This window comes from Falco biarmicus, chromosome 2, assembly GCF_023638135.1.
Source record: "Falco biarmicus isolate bFalBia1 chromosome 2, bFalBia1.pri, whole genome shotgun sequence".
Taxonomy (NCBI): Eukaryota; Metazoa; Chordata; class Aves; order Falconiformes; family Falconidae; genus Falco; species Falco biarmicus.
Window position 1 is genome coordinate 15106917 of NC_079289.1, and position 25375 is coordinate 15132291.

General features: G+C 35.3%; 1 protein-coding gene across 1 annotated transcript in view; it reads right to left on the bottom strand.

The window, feature by feature from the left end:
- Window positions 1–395: 395 nt before the first annotated feature.
- The window catches only part of PGR (progesterone receptor), a 38067-nt gene continuing 13087 nt past the window's right edge, over window positions 396–25375 (bottom strand). The window contains exons 4-9 of the mRNA XM_056328709.1: window positions 20751–20867; window positions 14860–15162; window positions 13280–13424; window positions 9753–9883; window positions 4516–4673; window positions 396–2408 (exon numbers count right to left, since the gene is read on the bottom strand). Of these exons, the coding sequence (XP_056184684.1) occupies window positions 2253–2408; window positions 4516–4673; window positions 9753–9883; window positions 13280–13424; window positions 14860–15162; window positions 20751–20867 (1010 nt within the window). The 3' untranslated portion in view covers window positions 396–2252. The remainder of the gene's footprint in view (window positions 2409–4515; window positions 4674–9752; window positions 9884–13279; window positions 13425–14859; window positions 15163–20750; window positions 20868–25375) is intronic.

A 25375-nucleotide genomic window follows, 5' to 3' on the forward strand; every position in this document is an offset into this window, starting at 1 on the left:
ACAAATATACAGCATTTCAGACTGCCATATTTATGGGACACAGTGACATGGCAGCTACTTGGAAGAAATTTTAGGGATTGTGGGTAAAAGGCAGATGTTGGCTGATCCGGGGCATTCCTAAGGCAAACATACTGCCTGCTTGGTTTTCTAATTTCAGAATTAGGGTGTTGAGGAATAATTTTTAGTGTGGGAAGTTTTTGTTAACAATTTAATCTAAACAGTAACATAGTCTGTTTATTCAATGGTAAATCATCTGGCAATGCTTAAAATTCCCAAAGAATGCATGAAAATATCGTTGTTACACAAAGTGGAATGGTTGAGATGGACTTTTTTCCTAAGCTCCACAATTACTGAATGCAAATTCAAAGAAAAATAAAGAAAAGAAAACTTCAATATGTAGAAATGAAGAATTTTGTGTTATTTATTAAAATATAATTGCTTTAAGGATCACCGTTAAAAGTCAGACTGTAATGAATATGAAACAAATTGCTTGTCTCCGGGCAGTTAGAAATGACAAACCTAGTCAACTAACACAAAAGTCTGCTTACAGCATTTTATCCAGGGCCACATCTTTGTACCAGCTCTAGTGGGTTTAGTACTGTTTTTTGGGAATCTCGGAAACATCTTTATCCCCAGTCATAATGTGGCTTCTTCTTCATTGGTTTTATGAAATGATAAAGTTAGTTGTCTACATTTTTTTCAAGAATCAGGATGTAATTTTTATGAACAAGTAACATCTCTTACACTTTTAGCCAGGGCACCCTGATTTAGTCAGAGATACTGAACTTAGGTCTCATGGGCCTTTGTTCACCTGACAAGGATATGTCTATATAGATCAAACTATACCCCAACAGCATGCTGTCACACCACGGAGGTATCCAACATGTAACGGGGAAGAGCAAAAGTGTATGGCCAGCAAGTACCCTAGTAAGACTCACCATTTCCTACATTGTTAGAAAATTTAAGTATCATTTTCAGTGACTGGCAAAATTTGTCATATTTTAATAGACTCACAAATTTTTCTGGAGCTTTATCCATTTCTTTGTTGTTTGAATATATCAACAATTTTCTGCCTTAAATGCACGAGTTGCTTCATATCCACATCAAAGGAACAAACACCACATTATAATTTTTCAGCCAAATATTCATTTTCATAGTAAAACATGACATTCTTCTCAAATGTATAAAGCTAATTTAGTCTAATTCCTCTTTTACAGTTACCCCAATTATAATGGCATGCCTTTAAAATAAAATATGCAGTTCTGAGATTGTACTAAACTGAGCCTGATGTGTATCAAAATGTTTGTCGTCATATTTTCCATTTCTTCTTGCATTTAATCTCACTATAATTTGAAGTTAATGGCTGTTTGAGTATTCAGCACTGGAATTCAAAACATTATTAAGAGCTGTAGTCAGTGAAAACATCTCTATTTAAAGCTTCTGAAATACAGAATTTTAAAGCTGATGAATTTAAGACCATAGCTAAGTGATTTAGTTTTTATAAGTGCAGAACTTTTAAGGAAAATAATACAAACCAAAGCTTAGTGGGTTTGCACACACATTACTTCTGGTGTAACAGACACTGAAATTTTCCTAAGCTTTCTGATTTTTGAAGGAAAGCTGCACTGAATGGTGCAGAAAACAGTATGCTGCACTCAAGAGTTTCAATGCATTATGAGCACAAACAAGAGTATGAATGTATACTTTGTGCCTAGCACTTCAGTTACTCATGAAGGTATTGCAGTGACATCTACTTAATCCTGGACAGCTGACTTTGAAGAGATATTTCTGTGAAGCAGATTAGTTAATAAAAAGTGAAATACCTGTGAAAAAAACATGGGCAATGTTTATTTTAAATCCTCAAAAATCTTGTACCAAACACATGCCCACATGTTCCCATGCACACAATGTACTAAAGTTAAAAGTTTACACCACGTCGTATCAGAAATTTTAGCACGTGTAGTATGTAAGAAAAATGTATAACTGTTCTTTGAACATTGTCATTCTTATGCATAACTAAAAAGCAACCTAGCCAAGTTTACAAAACATTTTTTATGACTGTTGTGATTTTTGCAGTTAAGGAATCAAGAACTCACAATATGTACATCAAGCTTAAATGGCTTGTGTATGTTACAAGTATAAAGCAGTAGGCAGGGTAAGTATGACAAATATACTGAAGTCCTGACATTGCAAAATCTTGACCAAAATAAACAAAAAGTGACCCAGAAATCACCTCTATGATAAAAGACATTTCACTTTTTGTGAAAGAGAAGAGGTTTCACCATCCCTGCCAGAATCTTGGGTAGCTGAGCAGCAATCACCTCTGACATCATCTCAGGGAATTCAACACTCAGTGCACGGGACTGGAGAAATGTGTTCAGACAGAAGAGATGGAGCTGTTTCACTAGCTGGATTTAATAAAATACAAACACGATAAATCAGGCTAACAGTAATGCAGTCAGATAAACATGCTGTCAATCACTTATACATCCATCAGCTGACACTATTATATACCTTCCTCTGTCATTTGTTGAATCAATAAGGGTACATGTCATTCCCTATTAAAATATCCTCCCATGACAGAAATCATAAATATAGGTAAATGGTATGTCATACAAAAACAGCGCCTCACTTATATTATAAAGTAGTATCATCCTCACTCATGACATGCACCATGAACAATGGCAATTAATAAACAAGTCTTTCATTTTATTCTCACATTCAACACACTTCAATGCCTTGTTCACTAGATACTATTCTGACACTGCTTTAAGGGACAGTAATTACTATTTACTTGGGAGTCTTTCCTACTCCAGGCTTTGATGACATGCAGTCTCTTCAGTCTGATGATCTATCTTTTCCTTATATCTCACATCACTTTACCAGCCCAAGATGAAATAGGGACATGAATGAAGATACTCTACAGACCAAACGCCACCCTGACCATCACTTTACTGGGTATTCTGCAGCAAGCCTCACTCACTCACTACCACTAAGGCTGTTTTACTTTAAGTATTTGAATTTAAGAGATTGACTCTGCAGCCCAGTACTCAAAGAGTTTTCATCTGGATGCTGTGACAATCAGATTGCAAATTATTAGGCCAGGTAGGGCAGGAAGACCTTTCATCCCACACAAGACTGATCCAAACAGGTTCCTTGAGCACTGGGCTACTATGAGTAGTATACTGACCAGGACTTGTTTTTGCAAGTAGAAGGTAACTGACTGAACTCCAGGCAAAAGTTTAGCATTGACAGTCCCAAGTGACAACTGACTACAGTAAACAGTTAAAGCTAAGCTCCATGTCCTCCCCTCAGAATTTTCTATTGTCTACCTTAACCTGTAAGGATGTTTTTCACACTCTTCTCATTTTTCTTTTGCTGGTATCTGAGATGACGTTAATAGCTAAATGGTGAATGTGAGTTCTGTGGCTAGCAGAAACTCATGGAGAGGTTATGGATCAATAGACTCCAGACAACCTGGTGAACCACATAATTATCAGTCGTTACCTCTCTTAACTCCCATAAATGGGATTCTCAAAGGTTGGTGGTTTTTTTTCCCCATCAGAAGGGGGAATTAGTGTCCATTAAAGGTTTTAGATTTAATAAGTTAACTTATTCATGAAAAATTAAATTAAAATGCAGATTTGCTGAGTGCAGAATACAAGCACACAAAGACCCCGTCCTTCCTTGAGCTCCCTGCAAGCTCCTCACAACCAACACGGAACTCAAAAGCATTCTTCTTAAACCGCCTTAGTGCCACTTCCCCAGCACTTGCTAAAAGCACCAGGTATGGCCCTGTACCTCTGCTTTTTACCTCTCTTGCAGAGATACACAAGCCATTACACAACATTCAAATGAGCAAAGGTTTATATGAAATGTAATTCCTCAGTTTTAATGGATGTTAGGTCAACAGGATACATGCTTGGACTTTCAGCAATGTGGAAAGGATTCAGCTGCATCTTTTGAGACACTTATGGATCCCTATGATATCACCACTAGAGTTCTCAAAGATTATTCAATTCCCAGATATATAGACAGGCACCGAAAAAAATGGTATAGAATATACATATAAAAGTAGTTTAATTAAGATTGCAGAACCAGTCTTGGTTGTCTTTCTCTAATTCTTTGTGGCCTGACTGCAACTTGACTTGCCTATTCTTTGAATTATTTAAATATTTTCATAAACATGTAGACACATGCACACGCACATACGCACTGCCCCCTACCAAAACCTGTAACTGCACTAATTAAATTACAGAAATAATGAAACAAAATGGTAGCTTTCAAATGCATGTTTCTCAAATACTTCTATCTTGTACACCATGTAATACAGACAATATATATTGATGCTGCATATATAGCTATGTATTCACACAAATATACACACTAAAGAAAGCGTAGGAGTTTTTCTTTTGTTGTTTAGAAAAGCTGACTTGCCATTTTCTATAAAATTGCTTTTAAAAATACTAGCCCCTTCTTACATAAAACCCAAAATACATTAACAAGTAAACTTACGTCATGCATGGAATCCATCAGTTTTGTAAGTTGATAGAAACGCTGGGAGTTGGCCACAACTCCTTTCTGGCGCAAACCAATTGCCTTCACCAGTTCCCTAATGTAACTCGTTCTCATCTCATCAAATTGGCTTTGACTTCTTAGACCTTCCAAAGGAACTAAAAAGAAAGTAACGCTTGTGTTGCAATTTATTCTGAAGGCAATGTGAGAAATTCAAAGACAGGAGCAAGTTCTAGTATTTCACACTTTACAGTGGAATTCATCATTCTAAGCCAGGTAATTTTTCCCATTGAACAGGTACTCCAGAAACAGTGAAACAGTTAAAATTAGATATACCAGCAACAATCAGTCAATTCTGCTAACTGCTGATGTCTAAAAATAGCCTTAAGCTTCAGCTATACCTGTCTGCTGAAAAGAAGATGGCCAAAAGAACTACTCCTGTCCTTGAGGAAAGATGTTATGGACTGGCACTTCTGAGGGTCAGCCCTCTTCATAGCAGATTTATGTTAAAGATCTAGCTGGAGTGTTTCAACATGGAGTCAAGGAATGAACCAACAACTCTTAGGTAGTGTAGACTGTATGACATCCAGGGCTCAACCTTCCTGTTTGGAGCTCTTTCACTTAACAGAATAGATGCATTATCAGTTTTAAATGTGAACAGCTTTTTAGAGAAATTAGCAGAGAGGAGCAAATGGTTGAACTCACTCTTCTCTTAATGGTCTGCTATCAGGACCAAAATGAGGACACAGAGAGAACACTGAGAAATGAGCCTATTAGTGACTGCTAGTGATAAGACCATATTTGATCACTGGTGACAAGTGTTGGTAGCATTGTAAGGGAACAGGCGTAAGCCCTAGACTCTAATTTCCTTGACATGGCTGAGTGTTAACAAACAAGTCTTATAACCTATGCTGTCAAAGGCAACCAAGAAATGAGAAACTTGAAGAAATGAAGCTCAAAAAAATATTCCCATCTGGCAATCAAACCTAAATCCTTGGTTTGCTGTAATAATCATACTTTAAAACATTGTCCTGTTTAAAAAAATACTGGTTTTGAAAGCTGTTACATTTCTTCCCTTTTCCCTTCTCCCTTACCAATGCCATTTCACACTGCAACATCACATTTAACATTCTGTATTCTGACATAAGCGTGAGGTAAATCCTTCCCCTCACCAAACTTTAGACATTTTACAGTACAGGCATATCCACCTGGGTTAGTTACCACAGCTACCTGTAGTCTTAGCGGGAAAAATCAGGCAAGTCTTGGGCACAAGGCACACTGAGTTTTAGCAGTGACCTTAGAAAAAAAATAATTATGCTGTAAAGATGCTTATTTTTCTCCATGGACTGTAAAAGAATGCCATGTGGACTAGCTCACATAGTTAAATAAGCCACCTGCTAGTTATCTAGGTATCTAGTACATCTTCAAACTGGTACCAGACCATGACTAACGTTGGGCCACAACAGATTTTGTTTGAATCTTTCTTTACAAACCCAAGAAACTTGGTTCATAATGACACTGACTTATTCAATATGGTAACACCTGACTTTCAGATGATTTGTCACTTTCTGGAATTAAAACATAAATACATGTGTGTACTGACTCTCTGTACAATGCACTGTATTGTTCAATACGTAGGAATGGAATTCTTAAAAGACAAGACACCCTAAAAAGGAGACTGCTGCACAGGGGTCGGACCTAAACCTATTCCCTGAAAAAGAATTAAGTAGCAAACCCTGCACCGAGAGCAAAACTGCTCTCCATTCAGAAACTATAAAACCCTGTTCTGACATCTGTTAAGTCAAGTATTGCCTGGTTCCTCAGAAAAATGTAAGAGGAAAGGAGACACTTCAGGCAAACACATTAAAATTAAAATTCCCTCACCTCCAGCTGAGAGCACGCTGACAATGCAGAAGCTCAGATCTCTGTTCTACCCGACTTAAGCAGAAGCCTCCTATTTAACAGGAGGCTGCCCAAGAAAGGAAATGATCCAGTTTGCCAAGGTTGTCTCTTGTTTATTGGTTGTCTCCTCAGACAACTGAATGTCTGGGGGAAGGAGGGAAACACGCGTACAGAAAATAGCAAGTTTAAAGACAAGTGTCTAAGCACTGAGCTAGTCTATGGAAGTCAGGGTCTGCCACCTAACTAAAACAGAATTCAAACAAAACCAGAGAAAAGAAATTGTGACCACTTCCACAGAAAGTACATTTGTAATACCGTATCTAATAACAGTCCAGCCTTTAGGGATGCCATGTTAGCTTTCCTTTGGCAGCTGATGGAGATGAAATGCTGGATGAGGTGGGTTTTTATTTTGACTCAGTATGGCCTCTCAAGTCCAGACAGACAAAGGAGGTATGTGAAAGCGTGTCTGACACATCTACATCAAGGGTCCGAATGGAAGGGACGAGTTCTGGTTTGTGAGGAATGCAATGTGCTTAGGAGTAATACAGGCAGGAATACTCACAGCAGCGAAAAGTTATGTCATGGAAAAAAATAGCTGAATTTTCAAAGCATGGATGGTTCTGGATATGTCTTAACAGCAGATTTACAGGTATCTATGAAATGTTTTTCATACAAAGTGACATTTTGATGGAATTTAGGGTTAGGTGGATGCTATCCTTGACTCATATCTCTAAAACAGCAATTAAGTCCTTCCTTCCTTAAGTCATTCCCTTGTGAATTAAGTTAAAAGATCTCTTCCAGCAATGAGTGACCTGTTACCCTAGAATTCTACAAAACCAGTCACATTCCCATCTAATCACAAAAAAGTTCCACTACGCTGTTCATTTAAATGAAGAATTACAACGTCTTACATTCACAAATGCACCTTCAACACAGGTAGCTCAAATGTTCCTTCGCCCTGAACAGACGTGAAAAATGTGGATGCTTTTATTTGATGGCAAGAACCCAGCCAAAATCTTATGCAACAAGATTTTGCAATTCCTCTAAATCAAAAGTCTGGAAACTGTTACAGCAAGAACTGAACATGCGATATGCTTATTTCTCTCTTTTTGGAATAGCTCTACTTTCTTAAATCGTAAGTCTTTCTGAACTATTCATACTATTAGTTTCTAGATGTATGTTGCCTCTGCAAGATGGAGCGCTGTTTAGAACTTATGGGGCTCTACTACACAACACAGTATGTTACATATATTAAATAAGGACCTGTAAAATGGAAACAATTGTAAAAAATAAAAATGTTGGTCCACTTTTTGCAAAGACTAATTCTGCTTTCATGACAGCTTTGGAACTGTCATAAGTACAGTATCAAGAAAATGTCTAAGGGAACCAAGGGAAATTCAATGGAAAAACTGTAAAAAAAAATAATAATGTGAATACTTAGACTGGGGGGGTGATTCATAATTAGAAATGTATCACGACTAACATTTAGTTATGTTTAATACAAATTACTGTTTCTTCAAAATTATATTAAAAGTAAAAAACCGTTAATCTAAATAATAAATCAAAGAGGAGACAGATGAGACTAAAAGTTCAGACTTGATTTACTATTAGTATATGAAAGCTTGAAATGGCCATACTTTCACACTGAAGAGGATTAAGATGAATACCATGACTAAAATAAAAGTAGTCTTAAAAAACACTTTATAGCAACAATGACGTTATATATATTTTTCTGAAAACAGTGTTGTGGAATTATATTTATACAGTACCAAACGTTTACTAAATGTCTCAGCAACAACGGTTAGGTGTGTTCCTTTTCCCAAAGATCTGACAAATTGTTTTTTCCTATAAGACAATAAGTGCGGGAAAGATCAAAAAGCAAAACTCATCAGCACAGGTAGAAATACTTTTTTTTAAACTCATTTCTTGAATATATACAAACATATCATCCTAAAAATGAACTTCTGAGCACAATTTATTTCATAAAGAATGATGAATAAATTTTGATGAACACTTAAAATTACGCACTAGTAAATGACAGGGATTGGACCACTGTAATGTTTATTTGAATTTGATTTGAACTTTCTGGGACAGAAATGGATAGCTATAATATCACAAATCTATCTAAGTTTTGCTGAAATTTCAAACTTCCCTCTAAGGTTCAGAAGATAGACAAGGGAGTTAATTGGTGATGCAAACAATGTGAAAAATATTCAAAACAGGAATACATTCAGATTCCAACAAAGCAACTGGAGTTATATCAGAGAGGGATTTTTACCCTCATTTTTATTGCTTTAGTAGAGTGCATGGTGTTTTGCTATTATTTTAGTAATTATGTTCATATGAGCTAAATTTAATTTTTACTTCTTATGCTCTGCTAAGACCAAAGTTTTTTTAAGCATGAACTTATGCAAAAACCAGCCAAGTACAGCTTAAGAAGAAATAAACATTAATTCCTTATCTTTTACTAAAACTTTATACAACCAACAAGCAGGTTATGCAGGACGTGCATATCCCTCCTCCAACTCTCTGTATAGAGAACCAAACTTCAATATTCTTCCAATTATATTTCTCAAAGTGCTTATTCTCATTTCTAATAGCACCTGTACAATTTTAGGACTTTCTATTTGGGGATTCATAGCTAACAATTATGGCCTCAGCAGATGTACTTTTTAGTCTTTTAGAAAAGGTTTTGGAAGATAACTTCATCAGCTACCACATTTCCCATTTGAAGTGGAACACAGCTGTATGCTGGATTCTTTAAAGATGTGTATGACTAAAAGTGATCACACATTTTATCCTAGAGAAACAAACCAAAGAATAACATTTCCATTTGTTTATATCTATGCTAAAACTGATCTGTTTATAATGACAAGAAGTTAAATAAATGTCAGTATAGTTTGTCATGTCCACCTCTAATTTTTTTGAATAAGCATGCTTTATGTTCTTGGCCAAGATAAAGCCCTCAGTCCAGACAATTTATTAAATATTTTTAATACATTCCTAATGCTTGTGAGGTTTTTTTTAACCTGTGTAGAGCCATTTAAGCTGAAGGGCTTCCAGGCAGAAATACTGTGCACTTAATTTGAAAATGTGTAATACAGTACAGCTATATACCTAAAAGGATCCAACATTTGCTCAGTGCCTTTATGCAGAACAAAACCATTAGTGAATCAGAAATTACTTGTTCCTTATAAACACTAGAAAAAATATTTTTAGTTCTTGGAATACCAACATTCCTCCTAAAGAAGTTTCCATTTATTAAGCCAGATAGCTTAGCAATTGTCAAGTTAAAATTACTACTGATATGTTACAAAGAAATAAAAAGAACCTACTTGTGTTGAGAAGTAACAGTGCTTTCATACATAGGAACTCTTCTTGACTAACTTGAAGTCTGACAAATTCCTGTGGGAGTTGCCACATGGATAGACACAGGGAATAGAACGACGATTCTTTCATCCTCTGTCTTACACCCAGAAAAGGTAAAAAAAAAAATAATTTAAAAACCCATGAAAATAAAGAAAAATAATGGCTCCAGTACTAATTGTTTGAAGGAAGTGCCTTGTTAGCAGTTTAATTACCACATTACAGAACTTAAAGAAAGAGGTTATAAAAATAAATAATTTTCTGACTTTTTTGTACCTACACTATTTTTTTACTCATAATGAATGCACTATTATTTTGGATGTTTAATCTGTTACTGCTGCCCAGAAAAAACACACCACCTTGGAGACTATCAAAGCTGAATGCTAACCACCAAAAAAGATTTTCTTTTATTGATTAAAAACACCCATACGATTATTGTGAAGTACTTTTTTTTTTCTTTCAGATGTTGACAGATTTTTACATTCTCTGAAAGTATTTCAAAGTGTAAAATTGAAGATAAACCTGGAAGTTTATAGAAAACTTGCTTTTAGGTTTTGCAGAAATGTCTACGTCAAAATACTTTGTTGCAAGTCTAACACTGCTAACAGATATTTTGTAGCATTTTATGCCATTAAAGAAACAGTATATAATGTTACATGTAAATATATACAAAAAGTTTTAAAGTAAACTTAAGACATTATTACAGCATTATTTAAACTCCTGCAGAAGTAAACAGGACATATCACACAAGGAAATACACAAAACCGTTCCGGTTTTTGCAGCACTCCAATTTTACTTTTCTCTTTGAGATTTTTATATACTGGGTATATGTTATTGTACATAGTTACTGGGAAGGCAGTTTTCAACTGAAATGACTGCAACACTAGCATTACAAAGCCTGTAATTTTGACTGAATTCATTATACATTAACCTGAAGATCCATTAACTTGGGCTAATTTCACAAAGTTGCAGCTAAATCCAGATGAATTGGATAAAACAATGATAACAAGATTAAATTTTGCCCTCCCACCCCCTATAAAATTCAGATCAGCATTTTAACCTGATTGCAGATAGTACCATCAACAATGAAAACAGGAGATATTTTCCATGAAAAAAAGAGAGACTTTTCTCAATGCACCGAGGGTTGGTGGTTTGTGGTGGGTTTTTTTGGTTTTGTTTTGTTGTTGTTGTTGTTGTTATTTAAAGTGTTACTGTTAGCTTAAAGGAAAATTATTTCAGCTTTGTTCAACATATGATATCCTGTAACAGCTCTTAAATGACTTCTAGAAATTTCATCTGTTAGATCTAAATGGACTGGTTACTTCTAGATCTACTTTAAATCTCCTTACCTACTCCTTTCTGATAGTCTGTTCCTAATGAAGAGTGATAGCAGCTTTCAAGGTATGCTTCAATGCTGGGTTTAGTCATGTTTTCAAACACTGCAAAGTGTGAGCAACAGTAAAACTTTGCAGGGGTTTAATACTAATTCATGAAATCTTTGTTAAACTCATATTCCTGGCTTTCTTTGTCTGAAATTGACCAAACACGTCATTCCCCGGGAGCACCACAACTCAGTTTCCTAAATGACAGAGTAGCTGTGAAACAACCTTTGGATTGTGGTTTCATGGTCATTTTCAAACAACTCAAGTGTGTGTTGCCTCTGCAGAAGGAATTTCCATTATCTCTTTCCACCTCTAGGTGTATGCTCCTGCTAACCTGGCATTAGCGCCTGCACTCCCACATGGGAAGTCAGCTCAGGGATCACCTCCACCTGCTAATTAATGGCTTTTTCTAGTGTATTTCGCAAGTATATAATTTCCTTAGCTGTTTGACAGTGCAGCCAGATAGTATTCAATCCAGCTTAAGCAAAATCATGGGGACACATGACCAGGGCAGAGAGCCAGGTGGAGCTACCTTTTTTTTGGCAGTCACCTTCGCTTAGAGTGATCCTAGCACAATCTTAAAATGATCTTAAAGTGATCATGAAAGTACAATCTTAGACAACACCACAGACAAGAAAGTTGCTTACATTTTACTGATCTAAAAGCTAATTTATTTCCCCATAAATACGGTTGTGTGCCAGTTACTCTTCATGTCTAACTCTGTTTACAACATTTTTAATATGACCCTGACAAGATGCTCTACAACCAAGAGAAGGGTACGTTACCAGTCCGCCTCCCCTTCAATGTAGATGGTCTTGAGCTGCAAATAAGAAGCTGTCTCTGAGGGTTTATAATCAGGGTTCATAAATCTCAACCCTATTCTGGAAGAAAGTACTTAGCCTTCTTCACAAGGTGGCAGCAGTGGACCACAGGCAGAGTAATGCCCCAAGCCCTAACGTTACTGCCTAAAGACGGGCACTCGGTGTTTCTTCTGAATGTAACCATGAGATATCTCATAGACTACGCTGGGACAGAATACAGTCAGAAAATTATCTCAATCCCATCCCTTCAAATTATTTCAATTTGTACAGCATTAATTAATTCACGTGGGAGAGGAAAGAATTCATTACTCTGTATCATAACAGTAATTTACAGTCATCTGGAACAGAAAAATCCAGGAGCTATGGGGCCTGCTCCACTGAATATTTTCTATAAAAAACCCTCACTGTCAAGAACTTACATGTTCACAGATTTTACATTCTGGTGCCCAAATCTTCTGCAAATCCACCTTTTAATGCTTAAACAGGTATGTCTTACACAAAAACTTGTTTAACTTTCATCTCATTTCATAGTAGCTCTTTTAGGATTTTAAGAAAAAATAACTAAGAAAAACGCATTAAGGAAAAAAAAATAGGGAGCTTAAATCACATTTTACTGTTCCTGGAAACCTCCCAAGTACTATAACTAAAATATCTAAAATTACAGCTTTGACAGTATTAGTTTGCATTATTTGACAATAACTGAAAACTACTAAAATGAAGATTTTCTGAACTGATCAGCACAGTGAAGGAAAATCTAAGCCAACAATCCCTGCCCCCCCCAAGCCAGAAAAGTGCCATCTCACATATTTTATCCTTGATACTAAAATTCCTTGCTAAATTATTACAATTTTCTAACAAGAAATGTACTTTAGAGAAGCAGTTTTATCAGAATGTATCAAAATGAAGTATTTAAACTATATACAAACTGTTTGCAAAAGCCACCCAGTAACCTAAAAAAATCCCATGTAGTTCTATTTATTAAACATTAACTCATGTCTTACTCAGATGAATTCAAGTAAATCTCCTGACAGCATATTTTTTTATTATTTTTCTCTTAGATAATTAAAATATTATTTTAACTCCTTTTGTTCGGCCATATCAACAGAATATTTAGGACTCCCACAAAACTCTTTCCAAAGTTACTAAGCTTTAATATGATCAGAGTACTTTGCTGTTAATTTTGAAACAGAACAAGTAATGAATGAAATCTTGGCCTCAATGAAGTCACATTCTCATTTACACAATTAAGCTAAAAATGTCATTCATATTATGCAAACAGCGGAGTCTACTTACTCATTTAAAATCAGATCTGGTGCAAAATATAACATCTGACCACTGACATGTTTGTATGATCTCCATCCCATTGCAAAAACCATTAGACTCATCCAGGAATACTGGATGAGGGTTATCTGATCATCAATATGTAAATTCCGAAATCCTGGAAATGAAATTAGAATACTTTATAATTCTTACTTAGACACTGGCTGAACAGGTTTTCTGGGATGACAACTTTGAGCTACAAAACTGAGAACACCTATAAAGACAAGTGCTTTTGGGGATGTAGCTCTCAGAAGTCTGTGAAGCTTGTATAATAACTGGCTATCTCACATTGATAGCTTACCTCTTTTTTTTTTTTGTTCTGATCCAGTATTTTGAACTGATCAAAGCAAAATTAACTTTAGCAGTCAAAAGTGACTATATTAGGGAATAGAAATGCACTTCCTTCACCTTTGGTAAATATATGAGAGTTTGTAGCATGACAACTGTAACCAACTCTTATTTAATATAGATAGCTTGGATTTCAGTGTTCTTAACAAGAGATACAGTTGTAACACAATAAGCATCCACATATGAATAACTTTCTTGCATTTAACTAAACAGAAGCATATTCAGTCATCTATTTGCTTTTGATAACTTCCAATCTTTGACAGCTTTAAGGATTTCTATGAATGATCTGTGTCAATCTAACAGCTTCCTGCCACTGAAAGCAGTGGTCCTGTTCTTCATTACCTGGTCCTGTTACCTCCTTCAAGCAAGCTCTGGCATTCATGCTACCCCTCAGTGAACTGGTTCAGCTCATGAAGCCATCAGAAAACTACAGAGAGTAAAAAAAAAAAGGTTTGTTTTCTTCTCACTTAATGAGATGAATCAGGTCAACCAAGAGGTCTAATAAGCACAACCAGCAATGGTGAAGAGCACTGATAGGGACTACCCTTTCCTGCAGCAGTGAAGTGTCAAATTGAACTCACGTGAAATCCCTTTTTCCAGACCTTCTGCTAAACATATTGATTTTTATATAGCCCAGGATCAGATATCTAGGACCATACAGCAGATGTATGGTCACATAACATACACACCTAACATGGACTTTTTTTAATTATTATTTTTGGGTTTTTTTGCAATCCAGTCTTGGCTCTTCATATGTTCAATTACTTCTCACAGCCAGTCTACTTGTAGAGCTGCTTAGTCCTAACTGGTAATATCTACTGCATTTTTTTCTCTGTTCAAAAATTCATTTTAATAAGATTAAGAGTAAGGAATATGCAGACATATAAACATATTTTTATACCAAAAGAATGAATAATAGAGTAGGAGGGGTGGGGTAGAAAGGTTGCTATAACCATCACATACAAAAACTCTCCGGGCTTCTGTCATAATTTGGAGTGAGTCTAAATATTTAGATGCATTCCTTCACAAGTGCCCCCCTGTTAAAACGTCTTTGGTAAGATAATTTATCTGATTAAGTGGAAGCTTAATCGTTTTAGAATTTGTTAAGAATTAATTAACAGGCAGACGGCAATATTCTTTTTTGACTGCTCATCATATGACATATTTGTTAACTAGAATTCACCATATATAAGGAGTGCTATTACCTGGTAGCAATTTAGACCATTTGACTACACAAAGAAGTTGCCTCTCACAAAGATGATTTAGACTGGTCAGCAAGGAACTTGGTGTTTCGGGCTTTGTATTGTCATAACCAGCATAGACAACTTCTGGCTCAATGCCTCGTAGAACACTGATCATTGGGGGAACAAACTGTATTTCTTGATTTGGAGAAAAGGACAGCCTTTGGGTTAGAGTCTGGCCTTCATCTTGAAGGGCTGCGGGCTGCTGGAGTGCGACATCTAATGTTCTCACAACCTTAATTTTGTTAAGCTTTTTTAATTTTCGACCTGAAAAACAAAATTGTTGATCTGTTAAGAATTAACCAGAAACAATATTTTCCAGTAGCTGAATTACATTTTTCATCTATACAAGGAAACTAGAACTGTCTTTGGAATAAGTTTTCTATTTTTTGACTATTTATATAATTAAGAAATAATCACGGAAAATTCTGAAAAAGTTTCTCCCTCCATATCCTTCTCTCTTCACTAAGAGATGAACAGCACACACCCGTTAAAATTATTGCCATGAATTCTAGGTTACAGTGACCTCATAAAGTGTTTTCTGGTTCAGTTCCCACTGCTCTATCATATGCTGACAGCTGAGCCAACTGGCTCTACAATTCAGTTTCTATTCAATGTTAATTAAGGATACTGTTTCTTCTTTCTCCCTAGTATTCAGAAACAAAAAATCTAGAATTAATTACTACACATAGAAATCCCATTACTCCAGTTCCATAAAAGCATTTCAGTCTCATAGCTAAATTTCAGTTTGATGATCTGTAATGTAATATTTTCCTCCTGTTTACCAGAAAGAAAACAGAATTCAGGGGATGAGTGAAATTCCAACACGTACTGTAAAACCATATGCCAACACTTACAGAACTCTTTACTTTCTAACAGTAATTTCTCTTTCTCAGTATTTGCAATTCTTATTTCCATACCGCAGTGGTTTGAAAAACATTGACAAAAAAATATAAATAGCTGAACTGCCTTCCTAAAATAAACACAGATACTACATCTCGTATGGCTATAGAAATATAGAGTTCTAACTAGCAACTCTTCAAATTTCTTTCATGGAAACAGTCTGGCAGTGCACCATAGAGACACAGAAAATCAAACCTTGAAGGGTTCAAAGACAATAACCCTCAGTAACATATTAGCATATACACAAGTTTCAATAAAAAGACAAATCCATGTAGAGGTGGCTGCATGGAATATATTTCCTTTAAATAGGTACTGAAAGGTGATGAAAACCCTACTAGATCATTAGTTCTGCACAACAAGTTTGGCTTAGTGAAAAAAAAAAAGGATAAAAAAAATGCAGTAAAGATACTTATGGTGTGATTTAGATGATGGTGGGACAGTAAGAGAGATGCAGCATGATGGAAAAACAAAACAAACAAAAAAAAAAAAAGGTAAATCATTCTGCTAACAAAGCAAAATAAAACATGTCTCAACCTCGAAGAAAATAATAAGGAAGAAGGTTGTGCTACAAAAAACACCCAGAATCCACATGGATATTTTTACTTGTTGAGGTGCTGCACAAGTATAAAAATGAAATTTCACTGAATGAAAAGAAAATCCATGCCTATCAAACTGCTGAACCACTGAGAAACTGCATTATAAAATGGCAATATGCAGATTGTCTTTGGAAAAATGGCACTTTATTTACAAGTGAAAGATTAGACAAGGAAACTCATCACATCCTGAAGAAGGTGACAGACTTCTCCATCTCTTACTGCCTTCCTTTTTCGTTAAAAGTAGTGCTGCACTCTCAGAACCTAACTAGTGCAGCAAAGAGGCCCTAGGACACAGGAGTAGGGAAGCACACCTAAACTCCTGCACATGCTCTGAATCCATTTTCAACTATTTCTGGAAGGAATAGAGATATGGTAGCACAGTCAGACTCATTATTATTTTCCTTCTTGGAAAGTCCTGGCCTTCCAAACTACACAGTAAACCAGAAAGGTTCAATAAAAATGGCTTTACTTAGGAACTTATCTATTCAATTTTTTTCAGGTGCTCCTGTATCATAGAAGATGAACACAATCTAAAAAGCCGAAATCAGCTTTTTTAAAAAAATAATTTTTTGTTATCCCACCACATATAAGCATATTCATGCATTTCACATACAAAAAAGTTGCACACGACAGTGTAAGACTTAGTTTTAAATAAAACAGTATTTAAAATCCAAAAGGAATATACTGAACAAAATTTCAAGAAACACACTTTACTGATAGTATAAATATGAGTGATGGGCTCTTCAGTAACACTTACCATCCAGTGAAATCAGGGATCATATTCCCACTAACTTCTTTGGGAGTTTAATTACCATCAAATGCCCCAACAACCTTATGCTCATTTTATCACTTGTGGTAAGAATATAAATATTTCTAAGTAGTGACTTAGTAAAGAACCAAACACAAACTTACACCTTCTGTTACTGCTGAACAAACACACACACACACACACACACACAGCCCCCGAAGAATAGACAATATATTATGACAAGAGACCAAGGGCCAATTTCTATCATAACAAAGCTATACATAGTCCTAAACATGCTGGGAATTTCTCACTAACTGTTGTTCAGGCATGAAGGAAAACAGAAGGAACAATGCATTTGATAGCTCATAAATAATGATTTCAGGTATTTTTCTGAAATAATGGCTTCAGATACTTTTACAGTTCAGAGGACAAGTAAAGAAAGAAACTAAACAGAGCACTTATCACATGGAAATGTTAGTAGTTAATAAGTACCCATGTTTCCAAGTGATTAAATGTATCAGAATTAATGTCACACTGGTTTGCAGAATTGCTTATGTGTTTATTTCTAATTATGTTGCTTAACAGCCACCAATAAAGCAACTCCACTTGTTACCCATCTACTGGAGAGGTGACGACTAATAACTCACAGTAAACTTTCACATCTACCACAAGAAGACCATGTAAAATTAATGCAAACTCTTAAGGACATAAGGAAAACACAGAGATTTGGCAATAGCTTAGTTATTCAATTGCTGCCTACAAAAATATCCAGGTAAGTCCCTGCTGTAAGACAAACAATTGTCTCCACTTAGTCCTATAACGTGTAAAGAATACTAATCCACTCTGGCAACCATTCATCTTAATACTAAAACCTGTCTGTGCTTATTTGGACGGCACACCTTTGTAACATTTGTTTTAGATAGCCAATGACTCAAGCAGTTTCTTAGTACTCACAGTTAGTTCCCTTACCCTTGATTACTACAAGTAGTATGCATAGTGTTTGTGTACTACACATACCTAGAAAACAAAGAAATTTAAAAAATAAAAGGTACTTAATCTCCTCATCAAATATATTACGATTTTTCCCTTAATACTTAATTCTGTATTTTAATATTCTTTTAACTAGGCATACAGAACCAGGCAAATCAGACATTACTGATGGTAGTCATTTCATATTAAAACGGCTGGGTTTCTAGTAAAAGTCTAACATCTCACTATCCTTCCCCATACCCTGTAATGAGGTGAATAATATCAATCATTTATTATTCCTGACAGAACATTATGGCTCTGAATTTTAGGTCACTATGCTCTTGCATTTTGTGCAGGAGAACAAGCTGTGTACACCTTAGGAAGGTGTATACAAAATAAAGGAACAAAGCAGTAAAGTAATACGTCTTGATCTTAATAAACCCTTTGATGCTACCTCAGAAAATATTACCTGGAAAATTACCTGGCCCAGCTACCTGCTATCCTATCAGACTAGAAAAGGGATAAATTAATGTGGCCAGTTACGAGATTGTAAAACTCAGACACAATTATCGTTTCCTCAAAGAATGACAATTAAGGAATTAGGAAACTTGTTTTCATTGACACTTCGCTTCTATAAATTAAGAAAGAAGAAACAGTCCATATAGTGAAATGGACTACTAAAGCTATTTGTTACTATTCTATAACTTACTTACAAGTGACTAGAATTTGTTTTAGAACAATTCAGGTTCATTTAATTGCTTTGAAATTAGCATCAGAAAGTAGAACTGCTGTCAATGTAATGTAATATTATTTTGTATCTAGATGGTTGCCACTCAGTAACATCCAGTGGAAGATAAGCATACTTCTCCCAGCAGTAAGTTTAACTTAATTAGTGCAGTTAGAATCTTAAGAATCTTACAGGTAACATCCTGTAAAATCTTAATCTTTCTCACCTTGATTAAACACTATTGGAGGTCTGCATCTAGTAATTGAAGGCTAGCATTAAAAAACCAAGTAGCAGGAGTAAAAGAGCAAAAATGTATCTAAGTAAGTTCTGAACGGCTGACATCAGAAATGCACAAAAAACCTTGCAGTATAATAGGCTGTAAACACAAGACAAGACTTGAAGTATTGATGATTCTGATTTGTTTAAAATACTCAAGGATGTATCTAAGTATGTAATTTGTTCCATGAATTGGAAATTTGCTTATGGAAACTTATGTCCTTGTGAAAAATCATGTAAGCCCAGCAGTACCCCATACACAATACATACTGCTTTGATCAGCATGGCAAGTCATGGGTGGGAAATATTGCTCATGTGATAGAATAAAGAAGAAATATACATACATAAGAAATGGTGGAAGAATAAAAATAAGAAAGATGGCAGTAAGAGCAGAAAGAGCACTATGGTTAAACAGTCTATCTTGAGATTATTTGTTGTTTTGAATTTTAAATCATCATTTACAAATAATATAATCTCATTCCAGTTTTTCTCATTTTTTGGCCTACATTTGTCTTTTCTTCTCCTTTTAGTATTAAGCATTTCATTTCAACCTGAGTAGAATAATTAGCTTCCTAATCCCCCCAGAACTGTTGACATCACCAAGAATGCCTGAAATACTACACTCAACCTGATGCAGCTGAGAAAAAACTAGATATACCACAGTCCTGGCTGGTTATGAATGAACACAGACTAGAAAGATAATGACATTACACACAGTATATAATGCCAGTTCTTCCTTCAGGGATAAAAATCTAACATAAAGTGCAGAGAGAGAGGAATGTTTGATGCACTAAAATAAATGAGAACCACCAGGGGTTTGTGCATATTTTTTTTAATTCCCTTTGAGAACACATTCTTTCTACCATCTTTTTGTAGCCACTTTCTTATAGTCTTAGCCATGTATTTTCAAGCTTTGTGTTGATCAAAAACTCTATATAGCTAAAGTTTTAATACAAAAAGATGAAAAAAATACAGGAAAAATATGCATTCCTGCATGTTAGCACACCAAAACTTGTCACGTGACAACTCGATCCTACTCCATTTTCTCCCTGTAGTTTTCAAAGACATAGTGCTCAATTTTGATTAATATTACATAAAAAAGTAAATCTGTTATGGCAAGAACTAATGCAAAGGGGATTTCCCAGCATCTAGCATGCAAAGTCTGTAGTGCTGGTGCAACCACCGCCTGGCCCTCTTTGGTGGAACAGAAGGACTGATTTTGTTGACATATACTCAAAGCAATTATGGAGAGCACAACAGAAAAGGGAAGGGGGTAGTACTGATTCCTGATTTTAGTATCAATCTCAATTTGCTTGTTTTTTACCTAAATCAAATTTTCTGATCCAAAGGTATTAATACATACCAAACACACAATTCCTGTCCTTGCTAGAAAATTAGTAGAAAGGTACACAGTAGAAGAGACAGATTCCTGCAGAAAGGTATTTTTGTTTCAGGATTTCCTGACTCATTAAAAAAAAATTATAAGGAATTTTAAAACATCAGGTAATTCTTCCAAAGATAATACTTTAATGGGGTTCCTTCCTTTACAGTATCGAAGTAATGTTTAAACTTAACAGACTGAAGGTACTGTTCTTGACTGCCTGTTTTTCTGAATCAGATTTGAAAAGCAGCTCACCTCCCAGGACCATACCGGCTTGGCAGCACTTCCTTAAGCGACATGCTGGACAGTTCTTCCTACGGATTTTATCGACTATACAGTCATTTCTTCCAGCACATAAATAGTTGTGCTGTCCTGTAGGCAAGAGAAAAAACAATTAATACTATGTTAACTAACATGACAAAATTATTTATATGTATAAATGTTCCAGAAATAACAGAGGATTAAAAAAAAGATATACTTGAACCATTAAAGGACTCCTTCATTTTATGCTAACTTTCAAATAATGATGTGTTACTATTTAAATAATTTATTTGGCCTGTTTAAGAGTGAAAAACCCCATCTACAAAATTAAAAAATAATTAGCAGACATGAACTGCTTAAATCATTGTACTATTACTTAAGTAAATCAGGCATGAGGACAAACCCATTAATTTCTTTCAAACTTATTTTTCTTTTAAGTTATTGTTCCTAATTTGAAAAAACTTAAGTAAATTTTGCTTGGATTGATGTGGAGTTTCTGACAGAAAACTGAATGAAAAAGTTGGGGCAGTGCAAAAAAGAGCCCTTTAAGCAGAGTAAATTACCTCTGATGGAGAAGCAGTTTTGCACTAGACCTGCTGAAATACCAGCTGAACAGATGCAGCCAACACAGCCAAAAAAGGACAAATCAAAAGTGGCTGTAACTGTTTGATTTAGTTAGCTCTTAGTTTATTGTTTAATTCTGAACAACTCAGGAAAAGCCTGTCATTACTGTATTAACATGGAATCTTTTTAAATGAAATTAGCTTCCTGCAGAGCAAAAAATTAAATTCAGCTGATAACCTGACATTCTTTTGACCACAAACTTCAACGATACTTCCAAATTTCACTTGAAGAGAATGAAAAAAGTATATTTTTTTGCTTTAGTATAATATTATAATTTCCACAAATTATTTTAATTTTGAAAAGTAAACAAAGCTAAGTACATAAGTAAGAAAAAGGCAAAGCTAATTTTCTGCTAAGCAAAGGTAATCCTTTCAAATTAAGCCCAGGTTTATAGTATAAGGTTTTACTTTTAAGATGTGCCTGTTTGTGCACATCATCCTCTACTCACTTCTGTATTTTCAATTTCTTACCAGTACCTAGCATGAAAGCATGAAAAAAAACCAGAAAAAAAGTGTTTGAGAGCAACAAAATGGATCAAAAAAGTATGGACAAACTACAGAAGTGCTAATATCACAGATACTTCCTTCATGGCATATTGTAGATGTGGATCTCTAAATATCATCAATAGCAAACCTTTTAAATTTTCAGCAATTTCTAGATCAGTATCACTCTGACTCAGCCATCTGATGCCACCAGTAGCTAACAGATCTCAGTTGATTATTCAACTCGGATGCTGTTATTCAGCTTTCTTTATAATCCTATTCTGTCCTTTCTCTGCACATGGTAAAACGAGCAACTGTTTGCCGATAACTTTTCTCCACAGAAGAAAGCCAAACTGAAAATGAATCCTCAGATGAAAATACAGAAGAAAGAACATCCTATACTAACAAAAGAAAAGAGCTAGTGCTAAACCATGTGAAACAATGGATTTGTTTCTGTGCTAACATTTCTTTAGATAATTGATTTACTTCTTAGCCATACTTTTAAGAACATCTTATTTGGGCTTAGTGAAAGAAACCTGCCTGCCTGAAATTCATTTTTATAAGTTTTTGTTTGTTTGTTTTTGTTGGGTTTTGTTTTTGTTTTTTTAGAAAACAAATAAACGGTAAATAAAAGGTGAATAACAACAGTTGCCTCACACATTGCCTGGCATTTTACAAGTATTTAGTAATACAGTCAATCAGAAGAAATTCTCATTTACTTTCTCCCATTAATTCTAAAGCTGGATTCCTTCTTAAAGGAAACATTACCAAAAGTAACTGAATGAATGAAAATCTGTCTTCCTTTTTGCAGCTGACCAGGAAGGAAAACACTTATTTTGAACACATCTTCCTTGGGATTATTTGCATTTTTTCCTCATCTTGCTTTGCCTTTATTAGCTACAAAAGCATTAAGTCTTTTGATAAGCAACAGTTTTAAAACTCTGTTAGCTTAACTAAAATCTATGAATCTATAAAGCATCAGATTGTCTCTACACTGTGGCATTCTGATGCTTTAATGTACAGTTAATTTACAAAGGTACACTCAAGCACAGATTAAGTTTTATTTGTGGGTGTCTTGGTTTTGGGGGTTTTCTTTGTCCCCTGAAACATATCTCTTCTGAACCTCTTTTCTAGGAAATCCTTTGAGTCTATACACCATGGTCTGAGTCCATATAGCCCATGTCCAATGCAAGACCAAGAAATGTACGTTATGGAGTAAATGCTCACAAACTGCTCACAGGCATTCAAGTTGCACTTTTCCCCCTATAATGACAGAAAAATACTTACCAAAGCCAATGCCGTATCATGAAATAGTGCTCTTCAAGCACTCAAGAGAACACTGCTTATACGTTCTGGAATAATGTCAGTATTCAGAATTTGCTCTTGATATCAGTGTGTGCTTTGCATACTGAACACCCAAGTGCATGCTCTAATCACCTAAGGAGGCTAAGGAGTTTGGGTAGAATCATTAATGGCAACTCTGTTCCTGCTAAAACAGGAAATAATCTGGAAAAACAGAAGTTAATAGCTTGATTTATACTGCTACACATTTAAATAGCCTGTATTATTTCAAAGAATCACAGAATGGTTTGGGTTGGAAGCGACCTAAAAGATTATCTAGTTCCAACCCCCCTGCCACGGGCAGGGACACCTGCCGCTAGACCAGGTTGCTCACAGCCCCATCCAGCCTGGCCTTGAGCACTGCCAGGGATGGGGCAGCCAGAACTTCCCTGGGTGATGTGTTCCATCTGCACATGTCTCACCATCCACACAGTAAACAATTTCTTCTTAACATCTAATCTAAATCTACTCTCTTTTTAGTTTAAAACCTTCACCTTTTGTCCTCCTGCAGCAGGCCCTACTACAAAGGGGCCTGTCCCCACATTTTGTATGAGCCAGCTTTAAGCACTTGAAGTGTTTCAACATTATGCACCTAAGTTTAAGCATTACAAATCAAACTTTAAAATTTTAAATTTACATTTACACATTTAAGTTTATCTACAGATGTAAGAACCTCTTCATAACTTAGGGGTTATCAGTAGATCCAGCTTCCACTTCAATTGAAAATGCATTAATTACTTCATCATTACATAACAACTCACAAACTGCTTATATACATCCAAGACTGAACAAGATTTTTCACATTTGCAAACCAAATTTTAAGTGAATCACAATTATCAAAACTATTCTTCAATGTTCCCATGTTCTAGAGTTTAAGATCAGACAGGATTAAATAATCTCTTTGTCCAGTGCATACCATGGAAGAAATGAAGTATTTTATTGGAATTTAGCCACAGTAAGAATTTGCTTTGATCTTCAAAGGGTGAATATTATTTCATTCCCTTTCATTTAATAAATTGTATTTAAAAATCTAATAGTAACCAACAATCCAATCTTTATTACATCTTCACCTAATTTATTTCTTCAATAAAGACTCCATGATGATAGCATAAAAAAACCAGAAGCAACAAAAAGCCAAAATCCTGCCAACCGAAGCCTCCCATGAGATTATGGCAATAAATTCTCAAGCACTTCTTGATCCATATTGTCAACCACTTCCTTGTTTTCAAGGCTACAAAAAAGCCACAGTCATATCCTTAATCTTACTTAAATCACACCTTCATGAGAGTTCTCCACTCATCTCTATCCGATCTCTCCCCAACACCTCTCATCCCAAAGTGTACTTCCTTTGTTCTGATTCAGCTGCAACTTAATTGCAAAACACATAAGGTTCAATTATATAGCATTTTTTATAGCCTCATCTGTCAGGGATTTTTTTATTATCTCAGTCACTTGATGGATCTCATATCTATAGATAAATATGAGTAAATGTTCTCATCTGAAACTGTTTCTACTGTTGTGCAGAGCTGGGTTCTGAGAACCTGCTACCTGCTTGACATTAATATTTAAGTGGCAGTAACCATCTGAAGCACAGATTGCATAAGAAACAGAAAACATGCCAGATATTTGGTTAATTTCAAAATTATGGGACAATATTTAGTTAGATGAAGCCATCTGGAATGTTTTCATGGGATACTAAAACATTTATTTGAAAACATATTTGCTGTATCTCAGTCTTTATGATCATCTATATTTTAATTGATTGGCTTCAATATGTGAGTATTGATATTAAATGCATGTACTAATGAAGTATCCAAAGAGCCCTGTCAAGATAAAATTCCTGTTCAATTGGTAGCTTGTCATTCAATAAGTTTTATATGACTACTGTCATTACAATCAGGAAAAAAACCCCAGAAAAAACAGGATAGTGTAATCACTAGATCACCGGTCATAGAGTAAAGATTGGTATTTGTGTTTATTACAAAGACATGAATCTGGTAACTTCCTAGAAACTGCCAATTGCTCAGAATTCTTCACCCAATGTTATATTTCCTCTAAGTTTACTTTTCACCTCTTTTTGAAAGTGTGCGTTGTAGCTCGCTCTCAACCTATCAATGTATCAGCTTGTGACCTGGATATGGTTGAGAATATGGAGAAAATACAGACTTATCT